Here is a 17,576-nt window from a genome sequence, read left to right as displayed (position 1 = left end):
TTACCTCTCCCATGTTTAAAAAACACGTTTTGATCCACTTCCCCCATCAGCCCATTACTCTCCTTCCCTTTAGAACAAAACTAAATATTAATAGTTGTTTACACTTTCTCTGACATGTCTCTCCTTCCATATTCTTATTAAATGCAAGAAAGAGTTTATCCCACCACTCCAATAAAACTGCTTTAGCTAAGATCACTAGTAAATTCAGCTGTCAATTCTTGCTTGTCAACAGCTGCATTTGACACTGACCCCTCTTTTTTCCTGGAAACATGTTCATTCTCCTTTGCTGGTTTTTTCTCATCCGTAACCACTAGACACTGTGGTACCCAACACTCAGTACCTTTCTAGCCAGTAATTCCCTTGGACATCTCACACGTTCTTGTGACTTTCAACACTGTCTACAGGCTGGCTTCACCCACATGTGAATCTCCTATCCAAACCTGGGTCCTGAACTCCAGACACCTTCATCCAACAACCCGCTTGGCATTTCCAGCATTTCCTGCTGGGTGCTGTGCTCCAGTCCAGATGCAGTCTCCACTGGTCTTCTCCCTGTTCTGCCCAGAGGTTGGTCTATACAGGTCACAGCTACAGGTTTCCCTTGCCTTCTGACTTTCAGTAGGTTAGGCTTATGGGAAGCCGTGGCAGGACAACGGAGGAAAAAAGGGGTCTAAGACCAGAGTACTTATCGCCCTGTCCTTCTCCTGGTGGAGCCACCTTTGCTGGCTACATCTTTTGACCAAGGTGATTCATCCTCTCAAGGTAAACAACTCACATGACGCTCTCCTTCAGCGTTCTAGTAACAGGGACGTTAACATCTCTGTCTTTACCCGCCCTCCCAATACCGTACTGTCTTTGTGTTTTCTCTACATCCTACCCACACCTTTGTAAGTGATTCCTTTGTTAAACCTGCCTTATAATTATACTGAGTGTACCATCCATTTCCTACAGGATTCTGACTAATACAGATGTCTAACTGGCATCTCACTTTTAACACATGTACACTGAGCACCTCCTACAGTTTTATCCATCTCAGTTAATGTTAACCCCCTTCTTCTAGCTGTTCAAGCCGAAATCTTGGCATTATCTTTATGCATCTTTTCATCTCACACCCACATTTGCAAGTCCAATCTCATACCCTACATTTGTGCTTGCTCTGCATGCAAAGTCAATTCAGTCATGTCCGGCTCTTTGCAATCCTATGGACTGTAGCCTGCCAGGCTCCTCTGTCCATGGGATCCTCCAGGCAAGAATCCTGGTGAGGGCTGCCATGCTCTCCTCCAGGGGATCTTCCCAACCCAGGAATTGAATCCATGTCTCTTAAGTCTCCTGCATCGGCAAGCGAGTTCTTTACCACTAGCGCCACCTGGGAAGCATTCCTTCCAAAATAGATCCAAAACTCCACCATGTTTCACCACCTCCACAGCTCCCACCCCTGGCCCCCGCCACTATCAATGCCTGTCTGCGTGACAGTCGGCCCTCCATATCTGCAGGCTCCTCATCCACAGATGGAAATCTGCAGATGCTGAGTCCACGGAAACAGAGTTGATTGTGCTGCATACCACCTGCTACACCACAGAAACAGCAGTTGACTGTTACATAAGGAGCTTGAGCATCTCAGATGTCGGTGTCTGCTAAAGGTCCTAGAACCAACCTCCCATGGGTGCTGAGGAACAGCTTAATTCCAATACCCTCTCTGGTCTACCTGCTCCTTCCCTCATCTATCTTCAGGCTTTTCCAACTCATCAGATAGACTGACTGTTAAAACAAGAGTGAGCTGTATCACTCTTCTCTTCAAAACCCTCCACTGGCTACACATTTCACTCTACAAGCTTCCAGGGGATCTGGTCATGTGACACCTCTCTGACTTCACCGCCTACCTGCTTGCTTTGCTCCCGCCATGCTTCCTCTCTGTTATTTCCTTTACTCCTGTCTCAAAGCCTTTGAACTTGCTCCTCTCTCCGCCTGGAGCACTTCCCACAGACATCCTCAATGCCTGCTCCCTCACCTTCCTCAGGTCTTTATTCAAATGTCATCTTATCAGTATGACTTTCTCTGGCCACCTTTATAAAATGGTAACAGCCCCTCCTCACTTCATTTCTATCCTAATTATAGCCATTTAATATCTGATACAGTTTCCTTTTCTTTATTGTGCGTCTCCACCCTCTAGAATGTTAACTCCATGAGGCAGATATTTGTGTCTGTTCTGTTTCACTTCTGTATGCTCATCCTTTGAAATGGTACCTGAAAATGGTGGGTGCTCCAATAATTGTCGAAGGACACTCAACTAGATACCACTCAATCAATTGGCCAAAAGAGAAAGAAAAAAGTTATAACGGCTCTACATATTGGCGAAAACTAGAAAGTTCAGCTTGTCTTCTCTTTGGAGAGCAATTTGGCAGTATCTAGGAAAGTTCATATTGGGGAAGGGAGATGGCAACCCACTCCAATGTTCTTGCCTGGAGAATCCCAGGGACGGGGGAGCCTGGTGGGCTGCCGTCTATGGGGTCGCACAGAGTCAGACACGACCGAAGCGACAGCAGCAGCAGCAGGAAAGTTCATGATGTGCACGTCTAGGATATTTTTTCTGGGTTATAAATGTATTTATACAAACTAGGACAGTATACTAAAAGTCACAATCATTCTAAGGAATATGGTCAGCCTATCTACAGGACATTCTTAATGTTTTATGATTACAGAATGAACTCCACTTATCAAAAGTAAACCAACATAGCCCTACCCCACCAGAGGAAGAAAGCATGGCAGCTCTTCTCAGGCTTACGCTTCGGTGAAAAGAAAATGATAGACCAGCAGCAGAGTGGGGAAGAAATGTAAGCACATATCAAGATGTGATGGCTGTGATTTCCCAAGAAACTAATTACAGATAAACAAGCCACTCAGGAAATCAGTGAGCTAAGACAGGCTATAAGAAAAATACATATGAGACCCAAACCATGCCAGGCTTTAAGTTATAAACAAAACACTAAAATAAGTAACCAAAATCATAAGCCAATGCACTTAAGAGTTGGGTTAGACTAGAATTCTGAATTGCCTTCAAACATTTATACTGTATATTTCATCACTACACAAGTGATTCAGTCAAATCCACTGGTAGGTAGTCCACATGTTAACTTTATTGCACAACTTCAATTCTCCCCCTAAATCTTTTAGCAAAACAGCCGATTAAAACCTGAAACTGACCAGCTCACATTTCACCTTTCTCATATTTGAAGAAAAGAGCTTATAAATCCACAACTGGCCAACATGCAGACAAGAAGGAAACACCCATCTGAGTGGCAAAAAACCCATCACTGAACAGTCAGCAAGTTGGATGCCACCAACCACACAAAGGGGTCACGCTGTTGGCATAAACATAATGACCCCAGGCTGAATCTGTTCTCCTGCTGCTGCTGCTGCTAAGTCGCTTCAGTCGTGTCCGACTCTGTGCGACCCCATAGACGGCAGCCCACCAGGCTCCCGCGTCCCTGGGATTCTCCAGGCAAGAACACTGCAGTCAGTTGCCATTTCCTTCTCAATGCATAAAAGTGAAAAGTGAAAGTGAAGTCACTTAGTCGTGTCCGACTCTTAGCGACCCCATGGACTGCAGCCTACCAGACTCCTCCGTCCATGGGATTTTCCAGGCAAGAATACTGGAGTGGGTTGCCATTTCCTTCTCAGTGCATAAAAGTGAAAAGTAAAAGTGAAGTCACTTAGTCGTGTCCGACTCTTAGCGACCCCATGGACTGCAGCCTACCAGGCTCCTCTATCCATGGGATTTTCCAGGCAAGAGTACTGGATTGGGATGCCATCGCCTTTTCCGTCTGTTCTCCTACTCAAATCTAATTCTCTCTCCCCTTACCTCTTCCTTTCCTACTCAAAGGGTTTATTCTATTAAGTTAGAAGAGAATTCACTTTATGATTCTTAGTTTGGTACAGGCATTTAAAAATACAGGTAGATGAGAAAAAAAAGGTACAATTTAACTGCAACATAAAAACTGGGAAGAAGAGGGAAATTAAAACCAACTATCTGAAAATACTATTGTCACTTATTTCTCTGCTTCTCACAGCTTCATCCTTTACTTTTTTTAATCTGGAAATTTTTTGAGGCAATTATAAATTCACATAGTTATAGGAAATAATACAACAAGATCTCCTATAAAGTTGGCCCCAATGCTAACATTTTTCAAAACTATACAGTTGAATATGTCACTCAGGAATTGACATTTGACATAGAATCCAATTTTATGCAGACTTCCCCTATCTTATTTGCGCTCACTTGTGTGTTTTATGAGTGTGTGTATAAGTTTGTGTATTCACTACCACAATCAAGATATTGATCAATATGAGTACTGCAAGGCATATGCATCCCCCAGCCTCCCTCATCCCTAACTCCTGAAAACCACAAGTCTACCCGCCATTCGTCACTTCAATTCTTAGGCCATAGCCTGGTAGCAAATAGCCTTCCGTACAACCAGCTCCGCTCCATTTCCGGCCAGCACTCTCCAGCTTCACACTGCTGTGCATCACTCCAGGGAGTCAATCTTAAACAGGTGGTCAGAGAAGTAATTAGTTTTTCGCCTTACTGATAAAGAAGACTATTCAAAAACAAAAAGTTTGGTGTTCAGGTACACATGGCTCCGTGTGCCTACCCACTAGTATGTATATTCCTGGCTATAAAAGAAGGAAGAATGAATATATATTCTAGAAACATAATAAAGCTTTGTATAAACTTAAGTACCTATTCCTCTGAAATCAAAGAAAACACTGCTGTCTCTCAGCCTATCCAGTTTAGCGGGGCACAGTTGAGCATTTCATTCCCGTAAAGCCTTTTACCCATTTCAACCAGAACTTAAGTCAGCCTACATCAGTATGTGGAAACCCAACACTTCCACTGAAAGAAATATCACTGTTTCCTTACAAACCATCAGATACTGTCCTTTACCTGGACTTAAAATCCAAACAATGAATGCTAGTTATTAAAATGCTATTTGAAAAGGAATATAAACGTCCATGCGACTTTCATAGCACTAAGTAGTATGCAGCTGGGATTCATACCTGCAGAGCTGAGAAGAACACTGAAATCTGTCCCCCTCTGTGATTCTCCACTTTCATTATCAACTTCTTTTTCAGTTTCTTGATATCGATCCCAGTTAGAGACTATCTTCCTTTTAGAATAATTTCCCTGTTCTTCATTCTCTTCTCCATAGGTCTCTGCATCACTGTCATCTTCAATCTGCAATCATTAGAGACAAATCGATAAGCTGGCAGTAGAAATGCTGACCTTAGTCGCCACAGCAACAAATGTTTAAAAACAAAACAAAAACACAGTACATAGGTATCACAATAAAGAGTACATTATATAAGCCAAGCTCTCCGAAAACATTAAATAGTATTTTAAGAGAACCCCATTATATCATACATTGTGCTTTCTGGGCAAACTTTTCATTTTGCTGTCAAAAGGAAATCTGATGAGTTCCTACCTAAAATTTGTGTGACTGAATCTCTAAAGTCTACCCAAATGTATCCTATTTCAAGAGTTATTTTTCACTGAAATAATCAAGGCTGTAAGAGTCACAGGCAAAAGACTTAAAGGCGAAAATCACTTCTTCCAATTTACAGATTTTACAAACACACCCCATAAGTACATTTTATAAGCTTTAAATGGGAGCCCTGCTCAGATGCATTCCAGACAACAGTTTCCAGTCTTGGGCATTAAAATGTTGGGAGAGCATGCAGAAAAATGCAGAATGTGAGAAATTACAAAAGATAAAGGTCTAGTTTCTTCAACAAATAAATTACAAGGGGAAAATGGTGGGAGAAGGGGGGGGGGAACCTATAGATTAAGAGAGCTTAATGGACACATAGCTACTGTAATGTGGGAACTTATTTGTACTCTGATCCAAATATATAACTCGTGGGAATTCTCTGGCAGTCCAGTGGTTAAGAACTGATGCTTTCACTGCCATGGCCTGAGTTTAATCACTGGTCAGGGAACTAAGATTTCACAGGCTGCATGACATGACCAAATATATATATCAAACAATTTAACTAGAAAAAACTCATTTCTAATACCATTGAAGAAATGTGAACAATAACAAGGTATTTTCTTATATTAAGGAAATATTTTATTTGCTTATTGTTTGGTATGATATAATTATTTGTCACTGACTCGATGGACATGAGTCTGAGTGAACTCCGGGAGGTGGTGATGGACAGGGAGGCCTGGCGTGCTGCGATTCATGGGGTCGCAAAGAGTCAGACACGACTGAGAGACTGAACTGAACTATTTGTTAAATATTTTACCTTTTAGAAATAAATATTGAACTATTTATTGATGTAAAGCTATGATGTAGGATCTGCAAAGATATGATGTAGGATCTGCTTCAAAATCATAGGTGGAGAGTACTGGTGGGTAAAGATGAAATAAACTGAGCATAATTGATAATTTCTGAAGCTGGATGATAAGTATATGGAAATTCATTATATAATTCTACCTACTTTAGTACATATTTGAAATTTTCCATAATAAGAATTAAACTAAAAAAGATGCATATAGAACCTAAAGACACAATTCAAATGACTAGCCCAAAGATTATAAAATCTTTATGAAATACTATAAAACTTGTAAAACACATTAAAATAATCCATTTGTACAAGATGAGTTAGACTTTACACTTTTATTGACACAGGAACAGGACATGTATATTGCATGAAATTAGGAGGGAGAGACAAGCCAAAAAATAAAAACCCCAGGTTCCCATCACCTGGGCACGCCACTACAAACACTTTGCTGTACATTCTTTCAGATCTTTTACAATGTTTGTATTTATATATACTTTTGGTAACCAGACTTTTTCATCAATATTCTCCACCTCTGCTCCTCAGTAAATTTCATTTTCTATAGCATCCAGACTATAGAGGGAAATTTCCAAATTTCCCTAACTGATCCCCAAAATTTCCTTTAGAGTTGGTTTTTCCAAGACAGTATTCAAGACCATGCATTATATCTCACTGCTTGTTTATTAAGTCTCTTTGAATCTACCACAACCTCTATTTTTATGATATTTATTTACTGAAGAAGGCAAAAGGACCCACGTTCTATCTGGTTATTTCCTTGTGGCGTTAGTGTATTAATTTATAGGAAATAGTGGATAAAAAACATTTTAAATCTAAATGCCCAACAGACTTGAGTTAAACATTTTTGGCTAAAATACATCACAGATGGTGAATAACATATGATAAATGGCTGAGCCAACATGAGTAAAGTGGGAAAGCAGAAAGTGTTAGTTGCTCAGTCATGTCAGTGCTTTGTGACCATATGGACTGTAGCCCACCAGACTTCCCTGTCCATGGAATTCTCCAAGCAACTATACTGGCATGGGTAGCCATTCTCTTCCCCAGGGGATCTTCCTGACCCAGAGATCAAATCCAGGTCTGCATTACAGACAGATTTTTTACCATCTGAGCCGCCAGGGAAGCCCCAACATAAGAAAAGCTAAGATTAACCAATGATTTTGTATCATGAAGCCTGATCTACCCACCATAGTGAGGTTTTTCCCTGTTGCATCAAACAAATTATCTGTGCGGTGTTATTTTGGTCCACTACAAATTTCAGGTTGCCCATCAACCATTCACATATCAAATTTAAAACTAGTCAATAATCCTTGCCTGAATCAAATTTCATAAGCTTTCATGAAGCAATGGAGTAAGCAACCTTTCAAGATCACTTTCAGCCCTCATATGTCATCATGAACCTCCTGGACAGCACAAAAAGATGGCAATCCATGTTATAATCTAGAGATCTTGAAGGCTGCCTGAAACTTAATGTGAAACCTAATGTCAAACCTGCCTGAAACATTCCTGAAAGCTTCTCAGAACCAAAAGATGCTGGCAAATTAAAGATAAGTGACTGAATGAGATCTGCTATATAAATAACCAATGCCAGGAACATGTCAAAGAAAATACCTTGCAACTGATGAGAATCCGGTAGGTAGACTACAGCTGAAAGTATCTGCAGGGTTTAATTTGGGAAAATTCAATATTCTTTTGTTGACCCACTGGGTAAGGAGAGTTCAGAGAGGCTTCTACAGTTAGTAGAAAACTTTGAACACAGATATAGCCCATGACAAAATGTAAACCTGAGCCAAATAATTAGCTCGATGTGAAAGGATTATGATCTGAAACACCCAAGGAACTATTAACCAGAAATAAGCACTGAAATGGGAGACTGGAGATCTAGATAGAATTAATGATCCTGCCATCACCATCATTTAATATTTACAAAGTGTTTATAATAGCTTGGGCCTTGCTGCTGAATGACTCACTAATCCCCAACTCAGAAGAATCACCAAACAAGAATCTCATTATCTCCACCTAAATGTGGAGACAAGAGTCATCATTAGCCTCCATCACAAGAGGGTAGTAAGAAGTAATACAGTCTGGAAGACATTTGATGTAACTTAGAGAAAGGTGTATCTTAAAAACTCCTAGAGATTTTATGTTTACTTCATTTTGCAAAAATCTGGGACAGGATAAAATCTGCAAAATCCCATGAAGGGAGAAAGAGCAGAACAAATAAGAAAATACTGATGAAAGCAATGTGAAAACTAAACAGGAAGGCATCATTCCATAAACGTTATTATGAAATGTCTGGTGTATACTGTGAACTACAAGACACTGATGAAAGAAATCGACAGTACAAATGAATGGAAAACTAGTTCATGCTTATAAATCTGAAGAATAGTTAAAATGTCCATACTATCCAAGGCAATCTACAGCTTCAATGCAATTCCTATCAAAATTCCAACGGCACTTTTCACAGAAATAAAACAAACAATCCTAAAATTTGTGAGGAAACACAAAAGACCCCAAATAGCCAAAGCAAACTTGAAAAAAAGAGCAAAGAAGGAGGCATCACAATTCCTGGCTTCAAACTATATTACAAAGCTATACCAATCAAAACAGTATAGTATTGGCATAAAAACAGACACAGTTCAATGGAACAGAATCAAGAGCCAAGATATAACCCCACACACATATGGTCAATTAATTTATGGCAAAGAAGCTAAGAATATACAATGGAGAAAAAAAACAGTCTCTTCTTTAAATGGTGTTGGGAACACTGGCGCACTACATTCAAAAGAATGAAACTGGGCCCCTTATCTTACACCATATGCAAAAATTAACTCAAAATGGATCGAAAACTTGAATGTAAGCTCTGAAACCATAAGGAGAAAACATAGGTGGTAAATTGCTTGACATCGGTCTTGTAAGTAAGTTTTTGGACAACAAAAACAAAAATAAACAAGTAGGATTACATCCAGCTAAAAAGCTTCTGCACAGCAAGGAAAACCACCAACAAAGTGAAAGGCAACCTACAGAACGGGAGAAATATTTGCAAATCATATATCTAAATCAGCTTCTCCTTTCATAACCAATTTTAAAAGCAATTATAAAATAATAAGTGCATAATTATATTTTGGTATGTAATAAACCCAACAATAAGGCTCTTGCAATAAAAGCTATAAATATATGCTTAGTCCTCTTTCTTCTCTCATATTCTTTAAGAGATATAAAATTATATAAGGTAATAATTATAACAAAATATTATTAGCTTTGTGACATATGGATGTAATATATATAAAACAATAGAACAACAGAAAGGGGGAAAGAGGAATAGAGCTCTCTTAGAGTAATATCTCTATATCTCACTGGAATTAACTTAGCTGATGAAAATTCTAAGTTAAAATATACATGGTAAGCCCTAGAGCAACCACTAAGGAAACAACTTCTTTAAAAAGTGGGGAAAAAATTAAAAGAATTAAACTGTTGCACTAAAAATATTCACTTGGTGCAAAAGAAAGCAGTGAGAGTGGAATAAAGGAATGATACACATGAGACCTGTGGAAGAAAAAAAGTAAAACGGCAGATATAGATACCCAACTGTGTCAATAATAATGTTAAATATAAATAGATTAAAGAAAGAAAAAGGGAGAAACAGAATAGATTCTTTTAAAATCCAACTATATGCTGTCTACAGGAAATATGTTAGATTCAAAGATTAAAATATCATTAAAATGAAGTAAAAGAATGGAAAAAGATACTCTATGCAAATAGTATGCAAAAGAAAACTGGGGTGGCTATACAAATTTCAGACAAAATAGACTTCGAGGAAAAACTGTTATAAGAGACAAAGAACGCTGTTCAATGATAAAAGGGTCAATCCATCAGAAAGATAACCACATTTAAACATATGCTGCTAACAAGAGGCCCTCACAACACAGGAAGCAAAAACTGACAGAGTTATGGGGGAAATATCAATAGTTCAGCAATAATATCTGGAGACTTCAACACCCCATTTTCAGTAATGGCTAGAGCTAAACAAAAGGTACCAATATACACAGCAGAACCAATAAAAAGATTTCCTCACTGAAGGTCCTACTTCTCTAACAATAATTTACATTAATTTACAACAACTTAAATTTAATTGGTCAGCCTATGAACACTATGTTTGATCGACATTTTTTTTTAAATATCCTCTTACTTTCTTTTTTCCAAAAGAGAAACAGTCAGTATTTAAGGATTATCTTTATCATAAAGAGCTTGCAGATAAGCCAGTATAATTTGGGACCCTACTAATACACACCTAGACAACATATCCTCTTTAAAGCCTTTTATACTCAGGAACCTAGTTTCTGAAGGTCCCTGTTCTACTTTCTTCTGGAGTAAGTGAGTATAGAAAAGGCTTTCCTGCTTTGAACCTAATAAGGAAGTTGAAAAGAGTCAATCACACATTTTTCAACAACCTTGTTTGTTCCTCACAAAATGTTATTATACCACAGAAGGGAACAAGTGAGATTTTATATATATATATATATATATATATATATATATAGTCAACTATACTCCAGTATAAAATAAAAAGTTTTAAAAAGTGCTAGCAAAAATAATTTTTAATATCATTTCAAGAAGCTAAATTTTAATAAATGACTGAATAAAAAATATACTATGTACATAGTATACAGGTATACCAAGAAGGATATATCCATTTATCATTGTGTATTAAATAAAATACATATTGGAGCACGATCATATTTGAAAAAGTTAGTAAGTATAATATATGGCATATATATATGTTATTTATTGAGCCCAGAACAATGTACATAGCGTTAGAGCTCCAAATTACTGTGGCCATTAAAAACGGGAAAAAAAGTGATCCAGACTGTATTGAAATTCCATGGTTTTTCCAGCTCAAAACTGTATACAGCCTCTTTTCTTATCCCTCCTTATGATCAGTGTATGCGAAAGAAGAGAGGGAAGAGGCCTCTGAGAACACAGACAATGGTAACCCCACCTTCAAAGCAGCTGTTCAATGACACTTCTCCACAGGGCTCCTCTTCCACCCTCCTGTCCTGTCCCGAAGTCGCTCAGTCGTGTCCGACTCTGTGACCCCACTGCTGCTGCTAAGTCGCTTCAGTCGTGTCCGACTCTGTGCAACCCCACAGACGGCAGCCCAACTGTCTCCCCCGTCCCTGGGATTCTCCAGGCAAGAATACAGGAGTGGGTTGCCATTTCCTTCTCCTTGCGACCCTACTACTCCTTACATTTTTCTCAAGCCCTTCTGTCTGTCTCACCTGTGTAACTGTTTCCAAAATGGCCTAAAAATAGGAGGCAGAGAAAGCTAATTACCATGTGCTGGCAGCCCACCTAAGAGCTTGAGAGTTTACTGCTTTCATGACTTAAGAGCAGTCTGGGAAATTGGGCTGCAGTAACCTTCACTGGGCCAACTGGTGATTTTAAGCTATCTTTTGTGTAAGTCCTTTTATGGAAGTCCTTATGGAAAGGAGGATGTGGGTGGCAATAGAATGAATCCGTTCCATTTTATCTGCTTTACAACTTGAGCTCCATTTAAGAATTCAGGCTAAAACAGGTTTAAAAGTGACCAAATTAATCCACCTTGTAAGTCCCAACTCTCAGGTAAAATTCCACAAATTCGATTAACATCAATGGTTTTTTCCAGTAAAGGAAACGTAAACGTAATTATAACCAAGACAATTTGCTTCTCGCTATGGTTACGATCTCAATCACACAATAACTAGAAATCCAACTAAAAGGCCTTCAAGTAAAAACTTTGCTTTATCAAAACATTTGACTAAGAGGTTTTCTGAACACAAAAATCATCAACCTTCATATGTAGAGTGCATGTAGACTGAGCGTCCCTGGGTAAGTCCAGTGTACAAAACATACTCCTCCACCACAGCCACCACAGTTCACTCTTCCTAAGAAGCAAGCGGTACTTCAGGCACATCAGCCTCTGTTCAGTCTTCCCAGGGATTACCTGCATGGGTGCAACACTGCAAACAGCCAGGCTTTCCTGTTTTAATTAACCTGTCTTTACTGAAGTATAGTTGATGTACGATATTACAGAAGTCTAAAGTACTCTACATAGTGATTCCTGATTTTGAAAGGTTAATATTTCATTTATGGGGCTTCCCTCCTAGCTCAGTTGGTAAAGAATCTGTTTGCAATGCAGGAGACCTGGGTTCATTTCCTGGGTCGGGAAGATCCCCTGGAGAAGGAACTGGCAACCCACTCCAGTATTCTTTCCTAGAGAATCCCCATGGACAGAGGAGCCTGGCAGGCTACAGCCCATGGGGTTGCAAGAGTTGGACACGACTTAGCGACTAAAATCACCACCATCATTTCGTTTTAGTTATTGTAAAATATTGCCTATATTCCCTTTGCTGTGCAAGATATCCTTGTTTGTAGCTCATTTTATACCTTTTAAACCCCTGCCCCTGTCTTGCCCCTCCCCACTTCTTCCCTCTCTCTACTAGTAACCTCTAGTTTGTTCTCTACAGGCCAGATTCTTTTCGACTCTCTCTCAGTTAAATTTTCACCTCACTTCTCTATCAACTCAAGGTTGGTTTCCTTAGTTACTGAGGTCTCAAGGTCATCACCTTCCACTTTCCAGAAAAATCACAGGCCACTAAATAGCTCTTGTTTATCTGGCCAACTTTAAGACACTCTCCAAACTTTCAAATCACCAGAGAGAACTTAATTAGTAAAGAATTATCAATCTAGAAAGAACCTGGGTAGCCCTGGCCCACCTTCTGCCCTCAAGCAAGATCATGCAGATATCACATTGGGCCTGTCTACCCAGGTCTGCGTGTTCTCTTACCTAAATTAACCATATTTCCTCCTTCATAACAACAAAGTTCTAATTCCTTAATCATTATCACTGATTATTCTACATTTCTAAAATTCTCCATGACTATACAGAAGAGATGTAGCCAGCCAGAAACTGATGATTCAAGAACCATCTGATGTGTGAAACCACCTTTCCTACATCAATGACACCACCTTGTATCTATCAAAACTCATTCATGAAATTATCTTTAATCTCAAAGAAGCCCTGGAAGACAGAAAAGACCTTACTTACACATAATCAATTACATGTATACAGATGAAATACAGTTGAAACAGGTCATATCCACTCCCAAAACTTACCAACCACACAAGGATCGCAAAAATGTATCCACGGTAACCTGTTCATGTTAATCATTGGAAATAGCAAGATTCATAGAATGGGCAAATGGCTTGATAGTAATAAGTCACTTATAGTTAAAAGCAATAAAAATGATCAGAGACTGGCAGACGACACACATAATCAGCGACATGAAGAAAAACATGCATATTTAACAGGGAAGTTGATTAACATTTGCAAAAATTGTTGAAACTGAAATAAAAGATGATGTCAATGGATGAGACTGATAAAATGTGAAAAAAAACTATAAACAGGTGTGATTTAAATCTTATGCTGTCTATCCTTGTTAATTAAAGAATGAATGCCACCATCTGGTACAGTACACTTCTCACACTGCCTCACAACTCAAACAGACTACAATTTTCACTGCACTTGCCATAGTGACTTTCAAAGTTACAGCTGTGAGGCTAGAAATTTGTGTGCCTTCATACAAGTTCCATATGTCAACTCATTCAGATCCCTTGACTGAAACCTATAAGCAAAAACCTATAAGCTTAACTAGGTCAAATTCCCCAAGATAAAAGAACACTTTTTAGCTGTTCTCTCTTTAAAGACAAGGGCTTAACTCAGGCCCTACTCAGTGACAACTGTTTAATTTGCTGTTTCACATGAAAGGACAAAGGGACCTAAGAGAATTCCCTTAAGTCCCTACCATATATAATGTGGGGCAGCCTGTACACACACTGACCAAATGAGGAGGGATGAATCACCTGAAAAGTCGTCCTTGGCGCATATGTCTTATCTGACACTTAGATGAGCTGATGTACGCTTCCATCGCTTGCTTCCTACCATCTGAAGCTCATCTTTTGAATCTGTCCTCCTACTCAGTTCTTCCCTGATGAACAGAATCTGTACACAATGCATAACAGTTCTCTTTTGTGGGCATGCTGATTTTTCTTTTAACACTACAATCTTCTATCTTCAAGAGCACTCACACACAACAGCATTAACCTGAAAAGGACGCAGGCCCTGTCAGTCGGCTCCCTGAGAATTCGGACGACGACTTCAACACCATATTTAGAGATTTCAAAGGCAAATACTCTGTAGACGGCACTGAAGACAAGTGCCTGCGTTAACCATGAGGCCTGCATTCGCCACACAATGCATGGCATCTGCAGGACGCTCAAGCTGCCATGCCCTTCTCTTCAGGCTGAACTGCCTTTTCTGTTCCTCTGCCATCAACATAATGACATCATGAGTACACATCAGTAAAGATCCTTTCCTTCCCACCCACTGTGCTTTAACCAAAATTGAGAAATGAGACAAAGAAAACGCACTTTCCGGAGGCAGAGAAATTCGCTAGACGATATCCCCCGTGAAAGGACAGCATGCTATAATCTGCATTTCTCTTCTGTTCTCTTCAAGTGTGACCTTTAGGAAGCTCTCCCAACATTAGGGAGGAAAAAACTTTAATTAAAAGAAAGGGCAGCAAAGACCTGTAAGGAAGGGAGAGAGCTTTTTACCTGGCATTAGAGAAAGGTGGATTTTCTCAAAGCTCTCAATCCACAAGGACAAGACGCAAACCCCAGGACCAGGATTATGGAGTGCACACAAGCCGAGCGCCTTGAAGCTGGGCCGCGGCACAGTAAGCCTCAATAACTGTGTGTGGTAAAATTCTCTTGGAGCTAGCAGTACTGACATTACTTGTGCCTCCTCTTTGTAAGTGAGAGACTCTCTCCGCCTCATAGAAATGCAAAGCTAGGCTGAATTCCACCTTGTCTTGATCCCCACCAGCAGTGTGGGTCTTCCTTTTGTGAAGGAAGCACAAATTAAACTCACAGTATTGCTTTCCTCTAACAGGGCGACCTGTGAGTGGAAAATCTCCACTGAAATTCTCAAGAGGCATAAATATGAAAAGCCTCTTAGAACATCAGCTCTAACCTTAGCAGAAGGAAAATGCTGTCTCTTCCCGTAATATGCTCGGCAGAAAAAGGCGCATCTGCCCCCAAAGAGTAGTCCCACTGGTACGTCTAAAGAGGCAACACACTGACGAAAGCAACTTGAAATTCAAAGCCCTCCCCTGAGAGCAACACAGTCACCATCACAGTTTTGACAAGAAGAGAAGCGAATGTCGGGAGCATGATGTATCATTAAGACAGTTCTGAATGGGCACTCAGGGAAAGCCCTCGAGAACAGAAGGGACAGGAAGAAGGCCCTGGGTCTGTCCCAAAGAAAATGCAAGATAAAGCTTGCTTCTTTCTGCACACCACCCTCAAGACCAGCTTTCAGGCGATATTCACAGCAATTCAGTGCACTAAAGGTTAACAAGGAAAAGGGAAATGCCTCTTATTATTTCTAATGGTCCTGAAGTCACTCAAAAAGCAGTAAGATCCAGAGTGGTAGATTTTGTTACCTGAGTCACACAATTCACTTGGAAAGACATCACAGGGTCACCAGTGTGCTGAACAGACAAGCTCTCCTCTCCACTGAAGAAAGCTGGTGACCTCCTCAATGCCAAAGCATGTCATGTGAAAAATAATCACCCTCTTGGTCTGCAATACTTATCTTTTTAGGATCTGATAAAAACTCTAATTAGATGGTCTCCAATAATTACTCCCTTTTATCAATTTCCATAGAGTAAAATACAAAGTTTAGATAAATGGAGTCCAGATAACTACCACCACCAAGATACAGGATAAAGTTTTCCGTCACACCACCCTCCAAGCTTCTCTCAACCTAGTACATTCGCAGAGGATTCATCCATGCTGTTCTGAGTAAAAGTGGCTCATCACTTTTCACCACTAACTTCTAGTCCATTGTCTAGTTCACGTATTCATTCACCAGTTAAAGAAACCTGTGGTTGTTTCTGGCTTTTGGCAATTACGAATAAACAATCGCCATACACATTCAAGCATACGAGTTTCCATTTCTTCGGGGTAAATACAGACCTAAGAATGGGATTGCTAGGTCTTATGAAAACCTGATAAGAAACTGCTGGGATTTGATATTGTCGGTTTTTTGAAGCCATTCTAACAGACATAGGGTTTCCCTGCCAATGCAGGAGATGCAATTTCAATCCCTGGGTCAGAATATGCCCCGGAGAAAAAAGTGGCAACCCTCTCTGGTATTATTTTCTGGGAAATCCTATGGACAGAGAAGCCTAGAGGGCTACAGTCACTAAAGACTGGGACACCACTTAGTGAGTAAACAACAGATATGAAGTGGTTTCTCTTTGTGGCTTTACTTTGGATTTCCCTAATAACAAATGCCGTTGACCACCTTGTGCTATTTCCCATCAGTCTATTTTCCTGGGTATATCATCTGTTAAGTCTTTTCCCCATTTTTAATGAATTATTTACTTTCGCACTGAGTGTTGAGGGCTCTATATATTTTCTGGACACAATCCCTTGGCTGGATATGTGATTTGAAAATATTTTCTACCAAATCTGTGGCTTGTTTTTTTAATAGAATTTATTCTTTATTAATAAAGCTTTATTAACTTTAGGGTTTAGTAACTTTCGCGTCACAGCAAAACCGCATGAAAGGAAACAGCAATTTCCCACATAGCCCTGTGTAGCTTATCTTTCTACTTTCTCAACAGCATCCTTCCCAAAGCAGAGGTTTTTAATTTTCAGGAAGTCCAATTTAGCTATATCTTTTCTTTTGCATGTCACCCTTTTGGTGCTATATCTGAGAAATGTTTGCCTAACCCAAGGCCACAAACATTTCCTCCTATGGTTTCTTCTAAAAGAAGAATGGCTGTCTTTCCATTCATGTCAAGATACTTTAATTCATGGAGGAAGCAGGGTTATAACGGTTGCTTTAAATTCTGGCTCAGAATGCCATGATCTGAGTCATCTATGGGGCTGGCATTTGTGAATTGTCTTTTGCCTCAAGAATCAGTCACATTTTCCTGGTATACTGTAAAACTCTGGATGTAGAATAACATTCTGAATATGAAGTTGTTTAGACTCTGGGTCCCGTTAAAAATCCTCTGGAGAACGTTATGGTTTTGTTTGTTCCGTTTTATTAGGCAACCGATCTGGTTGGCTTCAGACAGTAAGTTCTGTCTCATCCTCTGTGGGCAATAGCT

At 39.7% G+C, this 17,576-nt stretch overlaps 1 protein-coding gene across 1 annotated transcript in view; it reads right to left on the bottom strand.

Annotated features, from left to right (window-relative positions):
• The window catches only part of AVEN (apoptosis and caspase activation inhibitor), a 191,106-nt gene that overhangs the window by 148,893 nt on the left and 24,637 nt on the right, over positions 1-17,576 (bottom strand). Inside the window, exon 3 of the mRNA XM_052647355.1 lies at positions 5,053-5,230. Within this exon, the coding sequence (XP_052503315.1) occupies positions 5,053-5,230 (178 nt within the window). The remainder of the gene's footprint in view (positions 1-5,052; positions 5,231-17,576) is intronic.

This window comes from Budorcas taxicolor, chromosome 10 (genome assembly GCF_023091745.1).
Source record: "Budorcas taxicolor isolate Tak-1 chromosome 10, Takin1.1, whole genome shotgun sequence".
Lineage (NCBI taxonomy): Eukaryota > Metazoa > Chordata > Mammalia > Artiodactyla > Bovidae > Budorcas > Budorcas taxicolor.
Note: the sequence above shows the minus strand (reverse complement) of the source record. Positions and strands in the feature narration are given on the sequence as shown.